The sequence below is a fragment of the Eucyclogobius newberryi genome, unplaced genomic scaffold (genome assembly GCF_026437365.1).
Source record: "Eucyclogobius newberryi isolate DKJ021-1_F unplaced genomic scaffold, fEucNew1.0.hap1 SCAF_2, whole genome shotgun sequence".
Lineage (NCBI taxonomy): Eukaryota > Metazoa > Chordata > Actinopteri > Gobiiformes > Gobiidae > Eucyclogobius > Eucyclogobius newberryi.
Window position 1 is genome coordinate 20550763 of NW_027315834.1, and position 16881 is coordinate 20567643.

Sequence of the window (16881 nt, forward strand, 5' to 3'; positions counted from 1 at the left end):
TAATATATATATATATATATATATATATATATATATATATATATATATATATATATATATATATATATATATATTTAATAATAATAATAATAATAATAATAATAATAATAATAATAATAACGTGTAACCATATGGGACATACAAAGTAGTAGCATAATCATCGACAAGCAGTTGTCTGACCAAAATGCAATAAACAAATAAAAAAATAAAAAAACACACACAAGAAATGGACAATTTCTCTATGAATAACTTATTTATGAGAATGGGGCTTGGAGGGCAGCATCAGCAGCAGCTGCTGTTATGTAAGCCACATGACATCCGAGCATCCCTCTCCTTGCCCCGCCTCTATCTTGCAGCATGCCTGCATCCCTTTGGCGTGGAGCCAAGTCTCCTCTGCAGTCAGCAGTTTTCAGATTATGGGCGGTGAAAAAACAAGGGCCGTGCACCATAAGCAGGTCAGCCTACAATTTAATATAAATCAAATATATATAGACGTGATAATGTTGTTATTTTCAATGCTTTGCGTTTAGATTCTATATTGTTTGCTTGTTATGTTCACCATGCATTCATGCAACGTAAGTATTGTGTTTGTAGGAAATGAAGGGTTCCCTTGAAGCTTTGACCTTGTGGTAGAGAACCTTGTAGTGGAGTGACAAAACATCGAGACACAACATTCAATGACCATCAATTATATAACCCACAGCATCAAAGCAGTTCATTTTACCTTTGTTTAGCTGCCACCTTGTGGAGAAGATAATACATGCAATGATGTTACAAATGGACTAGTCTAGGATTATAAAATTGGCCAACCTACTCTAGATGGGCTAAATTGGAAAAAATACAGGCTATTTGAGTTTTGCACAACTAGTATAGAAAATATATTACAGCATATAAAATATATTACAGGCTAATTTTAAACAATTTTGCACAGAAGGCAAAAGTGACAATGCGAACAGTGTAGCCTCACAAAGAAATTACCCTTTAACTTATTTGTTTTTTCATGTTTTTTATTGCAGTTTAGTCAAGTTAAAACGCTAGTGAAAAGAAGAGTTAATGCAGATTAAGAAAAGTAAGAGTCCTCTGCATTATGCTTATTGTAGTCTCTTGTCTCCTCTGCTGTGTGGACTGAGCACTTGTAAATCAGCACAAGAAACAACTTCCACATTGTAGCTCACTTTCTTGGACTGAAGAATGCTATAGCTGTTGTCAAAACACAACACATCTGCACACAGAAAACAATGTATTAGAGTACAGCAGTCTGTTTACAACTAGCTCAAAGCTTCATCAATTTGTCACTTACAGATTCCAGGTTGGGAGCAGGTCAGGCCGCTGTCTTCTGGGACCAGGTGTGCATTATATCTTTCAGTGGGCAAGACCTGGAGCATCTCTGTCATCTTTTGACTTCCACCCTTTTTGGTTCGCATATAGACACCAAAACCGATATCTGCTCCATCACTGGCAAACTGCCATCTGCAGAGAAATATCAGAATTGAAGGTACTTTGTTGAATTATTTTGTTATACTGAACACAAACTATCATTGTGTTGGTCGTACTGTTACGAATCTAATAAATGTACTGCCTTGAATTCTATTTACATTGTGACATTTAAATGTTCATATTTGTGCACACTTAACCTGCTGTCATTTTGCCTCTGGCCAGTGATCACAGATGAAATTAGCATGTAACTATGTGTACATTATATTAACTGAGCATGTGTCTGTCAAATAATAATAAATAAATAACAATAAACAGAATAAGCAGATAATTTCACCTTAAAAGTGTGTTGGGTGTAGTAACCTCATATTCGAGCTGAAACACCGATCCACGACTGATGGTGACACTGCTCTCGTACTGAACCTTCGCTGAGTCCTGGATGTAATACGACTTGGGAACTGCGCCTCCATAATTGATCTGAAAAACAAATAAAATGTATGTATATTATGTTGATGCATCTCATTTATCTTGAGCATTTCTCTCACCATCGTTCTGCAGCTGGGATCACCATCAGGATCAGTCAAGGTTCCTCCGTACACCACAGGAAGCTGCTCAGGGTCAATGTTTTTTCTCAACACTTCTTTCCAGTTACCTATTTAAGCCGACTTTTCAACGATCATTTACGTAAACTTTGAATTTCACATGAGGAATGAAATTGGTCTTACTTCCCAAGATGACAATTTTACGGCGCGTTTCCTCACAAAGAAAATGTTTTATCAAGTTGTAGGCCATCGGGAAGATGACTGGAGCTACATTAAAATTAAATCATTAAAAACGAAATTCTTTAAACGGACAACCAGAATCTGAAAGGGTTTATTGCCATTGCCAGTTAACAAAATTCACAAACAAAGGAATTTGTGTTGGTGATTCAGTGCAACATAAAACAATGAACAACGATAACGCAACAAATATAAAATCAGGTTTTATTTACCTTTGATGAGATACACCCTTTTTAGCCCTTCTGGATAGTTGTCCTCAAACATTGTGAGAACCTTAAAGGGGGAAATGGTTGAGAAAAAGTTGGACAAAGTGAATTGTGTATTCTCTGGGACAAACCTCTCCATACGTCTCAATGGCAGGCTTCCACATGTGCTTCAGACCGAGGCCTTCACAGTCATATATAAGTGAGATGGATTCAATATTTTTCCCCAGCTAATTGAAATATACAATGCAATATGTTAAAATATATATTTTTAAATAACTATTTTTGTGTGATTTGTCATACTTTTTGAGACTGTTGTTTACACTCCCGCCGAAGCATCTCTGTATGTCGGATTTTAGTTTTAAGAAAGTCTTGTTTTGTGGCAGACAGTAGAAGGCCTTTGGGATCTAGAGGGCCAATCACATCGTACCAAATGGGGCTACCTTCTCGGTCATAACCACACATCCCTCCAGACACGTATTTTTCAATAACCTGAAAAAAAGAGAAAAGAAACATAATTAATCAATTTATACTGTTTTTTTTTTTTAATGTAAATTAGTATTCTGGAAAAATATTGGGCCCTTTTGTGTTTGCTAGTTTTAATGTTAGAGTACACTTTACTGGGTAATTTGTGTCAGGAGCCATGGATACCCATCACCACAAACTGTAAAATGTACCTCTGGAGGTTTAAAGTCTTCAACAATGGTATCCACTTTCATTTGTCTTCTGAACTCTACATGCTGCAGTGAAATATAGACACAATTATTAGATATACTTTAAAAAACATTTTTATATCACCTTACCTTTCTGATCATTGCTTCAGATTTTTGAATACTAAAATTACGAGCTGGAAAAGAAAGCATAATTCATCCACAGAAAAGAAAAGTAAATTGATATGATGGTACAATTGTTTTTTTATTGAAATTGCACAAGAAATTTGGACTATTGGTCTTGTGTAAGACTGTTGAAGGTTAACAAATACTGAGCTCTGGTGCAGTATTGATTTTCTCAAAGACAGAAACTGTGCCCTAGATCTCTGAAAATGCCAGCAAATGTTTTCCCTAGTGCTTGAATACCACAAAGTAAGACAAAAAAAAAAAAAAACAGGCATTAAATTAAATTAGAACCACATGCACAAAATTATTATGCATACAATGTTACAATGAAGTGAGCGGGGAAACTAGATTATCTTAACCACAGTTCAAGTGCACAGGGTAAAGCAAATGTTTACCGTGTGATAAGATTTGTGAGGCCACATTGGTCACATCTTGGTGTGGATCGGTTTGGTGTATGGGGATTTAAAAAAAAAATAAATAAAAAAAAAAAAAAAAATATATATATATATATATATATATAGCGCAATACATGTATAGAACCGCAATACCACTGTAGCATACATGTATCACATGTTTGATAAATCAAACGGCTCAATTGACACTTTCTCCTCTTTGGTATTGTCAGCTTCACAGTTTGTTATTGTCTCAAGTCAGACAGATGTGAGTTAGAAGTCCTTGATCTCCATGAATGATGTGCAAACAAATCCAGGTATTGGCAAGAGGGTAGTAAGCACCATTTGTCCCCAGCAAACCTGTTTCTTGAGTTTTACACATGACATTAAGCCATTCAACTAGTTTCAAGTGTCTGGTATCGTTGCCTTTGTAAAATAATGGGGGTTACTTTATAGTCACCCTAAGAAATAGCCCCAACAAACTACCAGATTAATTGGTTGATAACTATCTCTTATGATTCAAACTATACAGTTGGTGAAATGTTTGTTTGTAGGCTTTGAGATTACCTCTGAGCCAGCGCAGGAGGTAGTGGTCATCTTGTTCTGGCAAGTGGGGGAGGATGTCCTGGATTCTCTCCCGAAACTGAAAACAGGCAATAATATAGACACAATTCATTATTATTGGTTTATATCGTTTAAAAATTGCAATTTAAAATGAAAATCAGAACCGAAAAACTTACTTGAGATGCACATTGTATACATTCATTACATTCACTCATACAAAAATAATATTTAATAGTATACCAGTCTTTAACACATCCTAACCTCAGACAGGAATTCCTTCTGCCTCGGGGTCAGGTCTCCTACTCGTCCACTCATCCTTGAGCTGTCTGTTGCGTGCTGTCTCAGGGTCGCTGAATCTAAGTGAATGAACTCAACCAGAGTGAGTTGTTTTAAACACACACCTCTTTACGCTAGAGGTCGTCTTCTCTTGCAGCTCAAAGATTTTGGTTGCAACACACTGATATCAAACAGGTAGGCAGCAGGACCTGACACATATTATAGGAAAAACTGTCACAAGATATACAAATAATTCATAAATATATTTTAATCTCTGAATTTAGACAGAAACTGATCCGATACATACATCAGGTTCTTAAAATAAAAGCTGGTGTCAATGAATAGAGGATTTGTATAATTGAGTATTTGAAAAAAACATTTACTGCTGATAAAATGACCACAGAAAATAGGCTTTTACAACAGCCAGCATCTGTCGCCACTCACCTGACCACTACCGGCAAGTTCAAACAAGAGAACAAAATTAATATGACTTATTCAAAGTATAACAGAGAAAGTTAAAGATGCTGGCTGCTTTTATTTTGTCATAACATGTGTATGTGCACATTTGTTCAAATAAATGAATTACATTAAGCAGCATAGGTGATTAATTGGTAGTATAGGCCGACGTCTAAAGAGAACAGTCTTCTTCCTATCAAAAATATGTAATAGTTCAATTCAAATAAAATGTTCCCATGAAGTGCAGCCTCGTTTGCATAAAATATATTTTCTGTACATTGGGAGAGCGTACAGAGAAGAGACAGAAGGCAAGATGTATTTTCATCGGTTCTTGCCCTATGTCTGCAGAAAGACAAATATAAAAGCTTGAGAAGCAGTTGTCACAAATACATTTACAAAATGTAGTTAATCACATCAACCAGGTTTGTATGATGGAGACAAAAACGCTGACTGAGACATTCATTCAGAAACAGGACCACAGAGGTCTAAAGTTTAGCTGTGGTCTGTGTGGCACTGTTACAGTGAATACATATTAAGAAGCACAAAACCAGTCCAGCCAGACGTTTTCCAAGAAGTGTTAAATTGTTGAATGCCTTCACTTGACAAGAACATCCAGCAATGCAATTCATCAATTTTGACCATTCAATAGACATATTTTGAGAAGTCATTTACTGTTTTTAACCATATTGAAACCCATCAATAGGTTGTGTTCACAATATTCTACAATCCCTATACTTTAAACTGAGCTCGAGACAGCTCAGGATTATATTATAGCATTTGATTAAAAACAGATTGCAGATTTGTTGATACTGGTTTATGGTTTGGTTCGTATTTCTCCAATTACTGGGCTAATCACATGAAAGTGTGACAGACCTTTTCTTTTAATTGATGAAAATATTTGTTATTTGCTCCAGAAAGTGGAGACATTATTTAACCTCACGTGCTTGTCAATAGAAAGGATTATAAGCAGAATTGAGCATTATGGGCTCCTTCCATCCATTTGAAATTATGAAAATCAAATTGAGAACGTGAACATAACCTATCGCTGTGAAGATGACATAGCATCTGATAAGATGTCAAAGATATATGTATTAACATATAATTCTAAAAAGCTGTGTCATTTGATAACCTTATGCAGATTGCATATTTACAGCTGCAAAGACTGAGTTTACGAACTCAATGACAAATTGACTTGAAGATCAAAAATACAAAATGAAACAGCTCCTTATCATACAGACCTGGTACAATTATGACCATTCTCTGATTTAATTTAAATCATCAGCAAAACTAAACAATAAATACATCCAAATGAGTGGCTCCGGGCTGAAGGCTGGAAGGCAGAAAACAAACACCTCCAAGAGTTCAATGGTTTTTGGTAAGGGTGTCCTTGCTTAGCGTTTGGCTTCCTGAATATAAGCAGCTTTAGTGTCGGCTTGAATTAAAGCAGTTCCTTGTCATATGAATACACCCTACAGTTTACATCCTCGTTTTTTAGTTCCATAACCGGCTTGTCATGCATTGTGGGCACATTAGATGTTGTATGTAATGAAGAAAACAAACTCCATGTCCATAGCAGTCTGTGGAACACTTGAGCTTCCTCCGTGAATGACTGGGATTAATGCACTGTCCAGCTCATTCATGTAACGCTGTGGAAGAAGCCTTCCTCTAGAACCAGCCTGGTACTCAACCTGAGGGAGAAATCAAACATCAGTGAGTCATTAGCTTTATGCTGGCATGGGGAAGTCTTGATGTTACCATGTCAGCTTGAGTGGAGACTCGCAGTGATAGAGAGTTAATGGCACTGCTCATGAGCACAGAGAGGTGTGGGGTGAGAGCGCCACATGTGGCTAAAGCAATGTCTTTCTGAAAACCACTGCATGAGGCCAGCACAGACACAAGGGTGGTGTCAGGAGACTTCAACTGGCAGAAAACCTGTGAACATATTCAAAATTAGACACATTTGTACACAAACTATTTAGGAAATGCATTTCTTGTACCTCAGTACATCGAATAGAGCGTCCATCAGATTCAAACACCGTGTCCTGCTGAACTCTCATACTGTGAACTCCATCCAAGGACTTCCCATCCACTCCACTTGTTTTCCTAGAATACAAATAAAAGTAAAACTCAGTTGAGTTATTTCATGATTATATTTAAGATTTTACTAAACATTTTGCCTATTTGTCCCTAGTTTGACCATTTGGCTTATAATTGTACTTCCTGGTTGGGCAGCAAATATGACATAGGCAGAGGTAATTCCACAACTGTTTCTTAGCAACTATACTGTAAATAAGAGCCAAAATACATTTAGTTATAATTTGACAAACAATAATACCATATAACACCATTTTGTTGAATGCTCGTTTAAACTGTCAGTTAAGTGTAAATTGATTGTGATATTGACATAACAGAAAGGTTCTGTTTTAGAACTCAGCTCTAATTCCTGTCATTTTAATTCTATTTTTCTATATTTCTTCAAACTGCAACTTAATGGAAGTAAAACTATGATAAATATTTACCACAGGTGGTACAAAAAATATGAGAACCTGTTATATCAACTTTAAACCTTGTTAAACTTAAAAATGTCAGGTTTAAAAATGGCCTAAGTTTAACTGAAAATCTGTAGGTTCACTTGAAGAGTGCAATACATAGGAATTTATATCATAATATTAGAAATATGGCAAATAGTTGTGTTTATTCCTTAGTTGCAGTACATGCACTATTCAGCACTGTAGATTTTACCCCTTATTGACAGGTGCACTCCAGTTGATCCACCGCACAGTGACAGTTTCTCTGATTTCTGTGCCGTCGGTTTTGCCACAAGGTATGTCAAAGTCTCTTTGCTCTCTGAGGGCTAAGCGGAAGGACTCCATGGTCTCGGGTGGAATTTGCACCATCAGTCCATCTAATAGACATCAGCAAACATGAGTAACAATGTCAAACGATGCAATGCCTGCTGATGAATGTCAATTACCTTCTACAATGCTGGACTTCGCTTTAAAACCTGAAGAGGGCTTAAGTGCTCCATTAAATACTACAAAACTGGCCCCTGTCACTACAAAGTGCAATACATTTTATTAATTTAAAAGCACACAAAAGGTAGGTGCAGAAAACAGCATTGAACAATGTGGTCAGTCACCTGTTCGAGTCTTTCCAGGCATACTGTTTGCTTGAGTCTGATAGTTTCCGTCCTCATTTTGAAAACACACGAGGTGGGAGTCTGCTTCAGGGCTAAAATTTGCTCCAACACTGATCACATGTTCATTTGAGGAATTTACAACTTTAAGCATCTGGGAAAATAGACTTGTGTAAGCAACAAAGAGTAAGATAGAAGACTTGATTCTGTGTCTGTCGTACCTCATTGAAGCTGCTTTTGGGGATGTCAATGTGACTACAGCCCATCTCCATGTGAATTCTGAGGCCCTCCACCACAGGCAGACTGTACTGGTAGTTTCTAAGATCCTGGAATCAAAAGATTCAGCAGTGACTTGGTTGTATCCCAAAAAACAAAAAGGGAAGAAGTTGGAATAGAGTGTATATGTGTATACACACATTTATTATCTTTGAGAGACTAAGAAATCCTAATAAGACTTACATCTATATTTTCTACATTGTTGTGTGTACCTAGTAATGCATTTCTTTAATGCATGAATAACTTGTTACTCACAGACAGTAAATTCATTATTGTGTGGCCCGTTTCCCGGTACACAGTATCCCTAAAACGGACACTTGGCAGGGGCGTGGGGTAGACTGAAAAAAGACAAATATAGTAATATATAAAAATAAGTGGAACAAAGAACACAAGTCTTTACAACTACATGCACCTACCACCAAATTCAGAGCCCAGCCGCAGAAGTAGTCGCAGAGGAAAGACCTTAGCCCAGGGAACTTCTAGTTTCTGTATGAGCAGGCCAAAGAGGAAAGGCTGAGGAGGCAGACTGAGGCCATCTAGAAGCTGACAGCTGGGAGAGAAGAAGAGCATCCCGGCATGGTCCTTGCTGCCCAGAAAACTGCTAGTGAATGTAATGTTATCCAGGTCATCTATAAACTTCCCTAAAATAAAGCATTGAAGTTACACTATGCATGTGTATAAAATCATAACACACACACACACACACACACACACACGAGAATTATGTGTGGGAAAATATTGTGTTAATCCATATTTATCTATTAAATTAATTTAGTTAAATGATCTACTGACCTTTTTGGGCATCTTGGTAAATGTTGAAATAGAGGGTGAAAAGATCCTGTGGCAGCGTCTTTTCATCTGGCAAACACTCCATTAAAAATACTAACTCTTTCTGTCCCAGAGCCTGCAGCCCTGTTGAGCCAAAGCACCAGCATTGACGACTGCCATCTAAAAAAAACAGACATACACCAAAGTGAAAAACAGAAAATAAATAAGAATTAAAATTAAAAAAAACCTTCATCAAACAGGTACATTTAAATAAAACTTACAAGTTACTATTTTGACATTGACCAGCAAGTTGGCATTCAGAACAAACATTAAAGGACGAGGTCCTCCTTCCTCCAATAAATGCAGAATCTGACAGGGGGCTGGACGCTCCTCCATAAGAATATCTGAAAACCCAAAACGATGTGTATCAAAAACATAGGAGAGAAGTGCAGTACAATGCATGAACAATACCTCCAACTTCAGTCTCTCCAGTGGTAATCAGTAATGGGGGCAGCTCATCTACATTGTCTGGCAAGAGACTGGGAATCATTTTCACTGAAGAACTAATAGCAGACAGCAAAGTAAAATCCCAGGGACCAGAAAGGAGTGGTTGCTCTATTTCTGCAGCAACAGTTAGTTCAGAAGCAGATTGGCCACTACTTCCAGTGTCAGACTCGGCTGGGCTGGGCTAAAATTAGTTAGTTACAACAATTAGTTTGAACATTATTTTTGAGTTGGTCACAAAGTATGTGTATGTTAATAAGCCTACCGTCTGGTCAGGTGTAAATTCTCCACTTTTACGGCTCGTCACCGATAGCTTTGCAGTGTCTGCAAATTCTCCGTTAGGCAAAATGCCATCTGCAAACCACACACGCTTCTGCTCCCGTGGACAACCTGCCACCATAAGGGAAAGGTTTGTTTTTGAGGGATAAAGGAACATGATATCTTTCAGAAAGGGTCATTTCAAATGGCCTTACTTTCATTGGTTGGCTGCTTGAGAACAGACACAGGCACCATGACGGTGGGAGGAGGAGAGTTCAAAGTACCTGCGGCGCGGGCCTGCTGCAGAGGTGGGATTGTGCTGCAGTATTCAGACGGGACGTTTGGATTTGGACTGGGCCCGGTAGGGCTCATCATCCGCTCCAGCGCTTGGGCTGTTGATAATATAAAAGGTATTCATGTTTTTCAGACACAGTAGAACACATCACAAGGTAATTTTATGGAACAGAATTGATAAAGTTGTGTGTAAAAATCAATAGTGGAATGTCAAATACTAGATATTATCTGGTTATGCCATCTACATTTGATTTGCTTTGTTATTACCTCTCTGGATTTTCTTTTTTGTTTTATTTTTTCAAATAACTGTACAAACAGGAAAATAATTAAATTGGAACAGTTTGGAGAGATGAGGTAGGCTAGTATATTGTTTGGCTGGTGTATTTGTAACAGTGTAAACAGTTTGAGAAGTAATTCTGAAGCCAAACTCAATTCAGTGAGAGCCGAGTGCCGTGACTGTGATTTATCACAACATAATACAGCATCTTGCTGTCCCAAGCATCCCACTGGCCTGAACATAAGGCTCTATGGGAAGACCCAGAGCAGGCAAATTAACAATGTCTGAAACATCATTTTTTTAAAACCGTAGGACAGAGCTGAACTGGATACATGCCAAAAATATTAGCAGTGCTTATCAACCAATGACAAACCTGTAAATAAAATTTAAATAAGTAATAGGACTAACTATTCTAAAAAATACTTGCTGATAAAGGCTCACTTCCAGGAAACGCATCAATGACAAAAGCTCTATGATCGGTGGCCGGTGCTTTTGAAACGGTCAAGTCAGCAGTCACTTACATTGCATTAATTAAGTATCACAGCACGTACACAGCATACTTATTTGCTTTTGAAAAGGTAGACACACAAACAAATCGCAAAAGACAAAATTGGGGACATTTTTTTGCTTGAATTGATTTAGAGTATCAAAAGAACAAACTCAGCTGAGTCATATCTTACCTCATCCTCACGCTTTTGTGGAACTCAAGTTAAAATCCAGAAACGTCACAAAACAGTTCACATGTTTGCCTTACTCCCATCACAGATGTTCTTCATTTACTCCTGTTGTGAGTCTGATGCTAGCTTAGCCTAAAGGGGTTTGTGCCATGATGCTCAAAGGCAGCGGGTGTGCAAGATGAGAAAAACAAGCGGATGTCGCAGCGACAAGCAACGGAGCACCTCCTCCTTCTTAATATAGACACGCTCTGTGAGCATCACATGGCCACCGTGACTGCTCCACCACACATCCAAGGACAAATGCTAGTGTCCTGCTATAACTCTGCCTCTTAATCTACCCCTCCCATCTCTCCCTCCATCATTTATGTATGTAGTTTTTTAGAAGTGACTATTCATTATCAATACATGTTTGAAGGAAATAGAAAAAGTGAGATAAATATATGTAATTTTATTTTTCAAGAGATGTATGAATGTCTTTCATCATCTTTGTATATATTAGGCTTTTTTAAATAGGAAAAAAATGCATAGAAATGCAACATGTAAATCTGAAAATTCTGTAACATTCATTTTTAGGTCCCTTAATTAGTATTTGAGTAACTGTGATCTTACTGAAATGTAGTGTAGAAAAAAAAACCCATAAAACATGAAAACATTAAAAAAAAAAAATGTATAAACCATCTTAAAAATAGATTAACAAATTCTTTTGTATATACGATCTTTCAAAATTGTGATTATGTTACCGTGTTCAGCAACGCAAAGGAATTGTCGGCAAACAATAGGTATACAATAATGTTAATTATTGGTAATGCAAGAGTACTCCAACGCATAACTTTTATAACACAGTAGCCCAGTAATGTAACGCGTTTCCAGGGAGGTAACAATTTACGTGAGGAGTTACTTTTAACGCATCCCAACACTGGTAACAAGATTAATTTCCTCACATAAAAGAAAATTCAGATTTTAATCTGGGTTGCTGAGGTTTTTTCATTCAAAAAATCTAAAAACTAATGATACAAGAGACATTTTGAGGACTTTTCCTTCAAAGAAGATCCTAATCCCACCCTATCGCATAACCCATGATAGGAATTGGCATACAAACATAACAAATTTAAATCCTAATGTAACTTAATGACCTTCACTATGAGGTCTGTCAATCTGCTGTATATGTGTTGGCTATTTTTCTACAATATGATCCCAACGGACACAAATGACCAATTTCTGAAAAATATTTGTACATTATTTTTTGTTAAGAAATGCATTTTATTAAGTATATGACTTTCTTGCTGATAATGCATTATTTTAAGTATCAAGTTTAGATACATTCAACGCTACCAAGTTCCCTTGGAAAAATATAAAAGTGCTATTAGTAGAAAAACGGTCTAGATCTAAAATAGCTGCACCTGTATTCAAGAGCCTTACCTCTATGTATTGAGTCAAAACAGATAACGCACACACGAGCCTCTTTCTGCAGGTACTTCAGCTTGCACTTTCTGTTACAGCATACACCACAGTATACCTGCCACAATGAAGAGAGAAGCTATAAAAATTGTGCTTGCACAATATAAATTGTTCTCGGGAAAACAATATTCATGCAAACTAACAGATTAGTTTAGATAACATATTTAAAAATAAGCGAAATTATATTATTATGTTTTTCTCCCTCACAAATGATCTGAGAAAACTGAAAAAATAAAAACCTGGTTAAGTCACAGCTTAGTGCCATCTTGGAGTCAGCGAATTAATCTGCTTTCTAAGCCATTTCTAAATGTGGCTTTCCAGGATGTTATCACCATTCAGCTCATTTAATTTAATACTTTAGCAATGGTTTGAAACAAATGTTCAAGGAAGAAGCTATTACCTTCCCACATGCTCGACAGTGATGTCTCCTCCTTGTGAACGTGAACTTCTGATCACAGTTTATACAGTTTGGAGCTTCTGAGTCAGGCATCCATGCTGGCTGCTTGTTCCCCAATTCCTCCTCTTCATCTTCCCTTTTCCAATCTGCACACTGCACACTGCCAGTGATGGCCTCTCCAGGATAAGGTGGAGGCTCTGACAGCTCATCAAATCCCGCACAGTAACTGTCATGGTCCTGAGTGCTTGAGTCATTGAGGTCAGCAGTTTCCTCAGTTGAACTGGACATGGTGGGTGAAGTGTACTTAATCTCAACTACTCCTGGTTGTGATGTAGAACCAGTGGTGTTTTGAAGTTGCTCCCCTTCTGCTGGAAGGTCTGGTCTGGAAGTCTGGCAGTTAAGTATTTTAGGCCGAGCACCTCCATGCTCAGTGCTACTGTTAAAATGGGATTGGAATGTGTTGGTGGTTGACTGATTGTTCACTCCAGGACTAGAAGAGTGGTCTGATGGAGAACCATCTATTGAATTTCCCTCCACATAAATCACTGTTGTTCTGTCACTTTCAGGGGATGCGAGACAGTAATCACCATTTTCCTGACTACAAATAATCCCCTCCTCACCCATAACCATGCTCTCATCATCTGGAAAAGGCCTGTTCAAACAAGAAACACTAGTGACTTCTTCTTCCCCGCAGTGCGCCTGGAGAAATGCATCCAACTCCTCATCGGTAACCAGCATCTCAGCCTGGTCACTCTCAGGTAAATACTCAAAGCCAAACTCAGGAGGGTCGACTGGGCTGGTTTCTGGGCAGTCGGGCAAGACTTTATCCGTGGAAGCACCATATTCAGACAGTCTGGCATCTGCCTCATAGCCAGTTATGAAAGACTCGGATGGTTCCTTTGAGTGGAAACTTTGTTTCAAATGATCCACGGTAGACAGACCCTTTGCTTCTGTGCACTCAGATAAACATCCATCACAAGGCTCCACAGACCGTTCATAATCATTCTCTACAGTATTATGATTAACCAGAGCCCCACACATAGACACAATAGGCAAACATGATAAACTAATTGGCTGGCATTTTGATGACTCTTGATGGGACTCCATTTGAGCCTGTGCCTCACTATCTTCCTGTGAATATTCATCGGTTTCCACTTTCTTGTCCGGGCTCGGTTCAGTTGCCTTCATGCACTCAACTGGTTGTGGACTAACCTCTTCACATGGGTTCAAAGAGCTCTCCTCTGTTTGGCAGGAAGATTCCAATTCTTCACAGTCAACCGATTTTCCTTTCTGTTCTTTGAATGAATCCAAAACAGACTCACAAGATTGCTCTGTTGCCAATGGCAGAATGATATCCAAAGATGTCAAATACAAACTCTCTGAAAGCTCTTCCTTCTGAGTAGAGGGTCGGTCATTCATATGGCATTCAGATACTATAGCATCACAATTTCCTCCAAGACTCTTTCCAGATGCAAAAGGTTGGTCAAAGTGCACAAGCAATGCCTCTTCCGGCTCAATTTGTCTGTCCACCGTGTGCAGCTCACTGAAAGCATCATTGCTGTTCATTAAGATAGCAGAGCTTGTGTCATTTACAAGGTCACAGACTGGCTTCAGAGCTCGATCTGGACAAGGAGGAGCAGAGCTTTTGGCTTGCCTACGGTTGACAGACGAGAGGAGGTCCACACATGTGAGTGGTTGAACATTGCCCTCTCCTTCTTCTGTAGTGTGGTTATGGTTAATGAGGCGGTCTGGGAAGGGGGAAGGAGAGTCATAATGAAGCGAGTTTAGGTCAGGGAGGGTTGTAGAAACAGCTGATGTTTCTGATGAAGAACATGATGAGGTTGCAGGGGAGAAGGGACCGCAAATTGTAGGCTTCAGGAACACTGGATTGCATTCGAGTTCTTCTTCAGAGACAAACAGAAGAAAGTATAACATTACTAAAGTGGTTCTTGTGGAGCCGTATTGAACATTCATTAGGCTAAAAAATAAATTACTAGACAAGTTATTATCCCGTAATCTTACCAGAACTTAGCTCAAAGTCATCAAGGAGTTTGTCCAGATCACATACAGCAGACTTAAAAAAGCTGTCCATGCCGAGCTTGAACACCTTAAACCTTCAGCAGGACTCCTACAAAAGCAGAGTGCAAACTACATAATGAACACAGTTTTGGTTTAAATGAATTCATACAGAAATTATTCATTGAAACTCCAAGTAGAAACCAAAATATATAAATAACGTGTGTTCAGCAACACTAGTTTGAGTGTATATGAACCTATCAACACAATTTGGTAAACTGAAAAGCTGGCATTTTGGGCAAAGCCTGCATACAAAGACCTGTTTAAGCTCGAGGTGAATAGTTAAGGATAGTCGACTCTTGATTAGTACGAGCTAGCACACTAGCAATGTAACAAACCCTACACATTTAACATTTTGTTTAAGTACTAAATGATACGTAAACGAAAAGTAAAGGCAGGACCCCTCTTCACAACAGATGTATTTTTACCATAGATTTTGAACCGTACACATTGTGGTTTACAGACGAGCTAGTTAGCAGCTAATGCTAGTGTTGCTAGCCAGATGAGTATTTTTCTTGGATTTTCTTACCGGTGCTCCATAAATCAGACAGACACGTCTCGAGTGCTTCTGTTCCTACGCGTTATTTCAAACGTTACAATCATGTCAACGTGTCATTACCAGAAGAGAGTCAAAGTTGCAAAAGAAAGCAGTGTTATCCGAATGAGTGGTTTAATTTTGGAAAGAGTACAATCTCTACTCAGACGGCCATTTTGAACCGTGAGGTCACGGGATCTGTGGATATCATGAGCTGTTGCGCTAATGCGCAAACCAAACACACCTAACGCACTAAACACACTAAACCTGTTCACTTCATTACGATAGACACAAGTGCACTGCTGGAAAGAGCTGCTCTACTGATTTGTACTCAGGTAAAAGTACTGTTAAACAGTTAATTACTTACACACAATAAATAACTTACGGCACTTTTTACGGTCTCAGTATAATTTGAGATTATTGCATATTGCACCGCATACTCCTGGGGTTTGGGCTGATTAGAGCAGGCATGTGTTTTGTGTTTGTAGGTTTAGAAAGGAGCAGCGAAATAGGAGCTACTCAGCACAGTGATTTTCAATGTAACTAGTTACTATTACATGGCTAAAATTACACTCGATCATAAGTACACGTTTAGAATTTTACTCCAAAAAGTACAAATACTCAACAAATCTAGGGTACGATTATTACCTCAGATTACAGTAACGTGATATAAATATTTGATAAATAATCCAGCCAACAGAACATGTAAAAGGGTGACAAAAAGTTAAAATGGAGGTAACATTGACAGCTACGCTCAAATGTAGGTTTCTTTCCATGTTTAGGCTTTAACATAATGTTAGACAAAAATAGGAAACACTGCCTGTGTAAAAGAGATAGGAAGCAGTTCTGAGCGCATGAAAACTCATATATACAGTCCTTATAAAATGTAAACACTGAAGAAATGGATTGTCTCACAGGGGATGAAAACTCAGCCCTGTGCAGTGGCTTTCTGCTGGCATCATTAGGTCTTATGTGTTTGTATTAAGTCCAGAAAGTCCTCCAGTAATGGCCCAGAAAAGCACAAGATCTAAATGTTTGTTTTGTTTTGGAAACATAAAATAGGATTTATTTTCTTTCCTGAAAAAGATATACGAAATGGATACTTAAAAATATAATATAAAGGCTATCTAAATAAACACATAGGGATATTTCCAGTATTAATCCTTCTTCATCAAGTTTAATGTAAATCTGCTTTTGTCAATCATCCTGGTGCAATATTTTCTGTCCATATAACAGCTGTAAATAAGAGTTGTTGTTGTTGTTATTTTAATAAGAGTATGAGAGT

At 38.0% G+C, this 16881-nt stretch overlaps 2 protein-coding genes across 3 annotated transcripts; both read right to left on the reverse strand.

Annotated features, from left to right (window-relative positions):
* Positions 1 to 986: 986 nt before the first annotated feature.
* On the reverse strand, positions 987 to 4603 carry sec14l7 (SEC14-like lipid binding 7). The gene is made up of 12 exons (XM_072454272.1): positions 4470 to 4603; positions 4212 to 4287; positions 3220 to 3263; positions 3094 to 3156; positions 2720 to 2908; positions 2551 to 2646; positions 2426 to 2486; positions 2160 to 2243; positions 1980 to 2086; positions 1772 to 1911; positions 1301 to 1470; positions 987 to 1222 (listed from the first exon to the last, which is right to left on the reverse strand). The coding sequence occupies exons 1-12, from the start codon at positions 4521 to 4523 to the stop codon at positions 1092 to 1094; spliced, it is 1215 nt and encodes a 404-aa protein (XP_072310373.1). The 5' UTR covers positions 4524 to 4603; the 3' UTR covers positions 987 to 1091.
* Positions 4604 to 4728: 125 nt separating this feature from the next.
* Positions 4729 to 15791, reverse strand: zfyve16 (zinc finger, FYVE domain containing 16). Of its 2 annotated transcripts, none has more exons than XM_072454269.1 (18): positions 15591 to 15791; positions 15008 to 15113; positions 12989 to 14886; positions 12550 to 12646; positions 10098 to 10274; positions 9890 to 10014; positions 9592 to 9808; positions 9402 to 9524; positions 9145 to 9300; positions 8769 to 8993; positions 8608 to 8690; positions 8298 to 8402; positions 8080 to 8230; positions 7915 to 7995; positions 7683 to 7845; positions 6938 to 7043; positions 6696 to 6872; positions 4729 to 6628 (listed from the first exon to the last, which is right to left on the reverse strand). In XM_072454269.1, exons 2-18 carry the CDS (start codon positions 15075 to 15077, stop codon positions 6470 to 6472), a joined length of 4113 nt encoding a protein of 1370 aa, XP_072310370.1. In that variant the 5' UTR covers positions 15078 to 15113; positions 15591 to 15791; the 3' UTR covers positions 4729 to 6469. The 2 variants fall into 2 exon arrangements, with proteins under 2 accessions (XP_072310370.1, XP_072310369.1); XM_072454268.1 differs by having other exon boundaries at positions 12989 to 14889.
* Positions 15792 to 16881: the final 1090 nt, after the last annotated feature.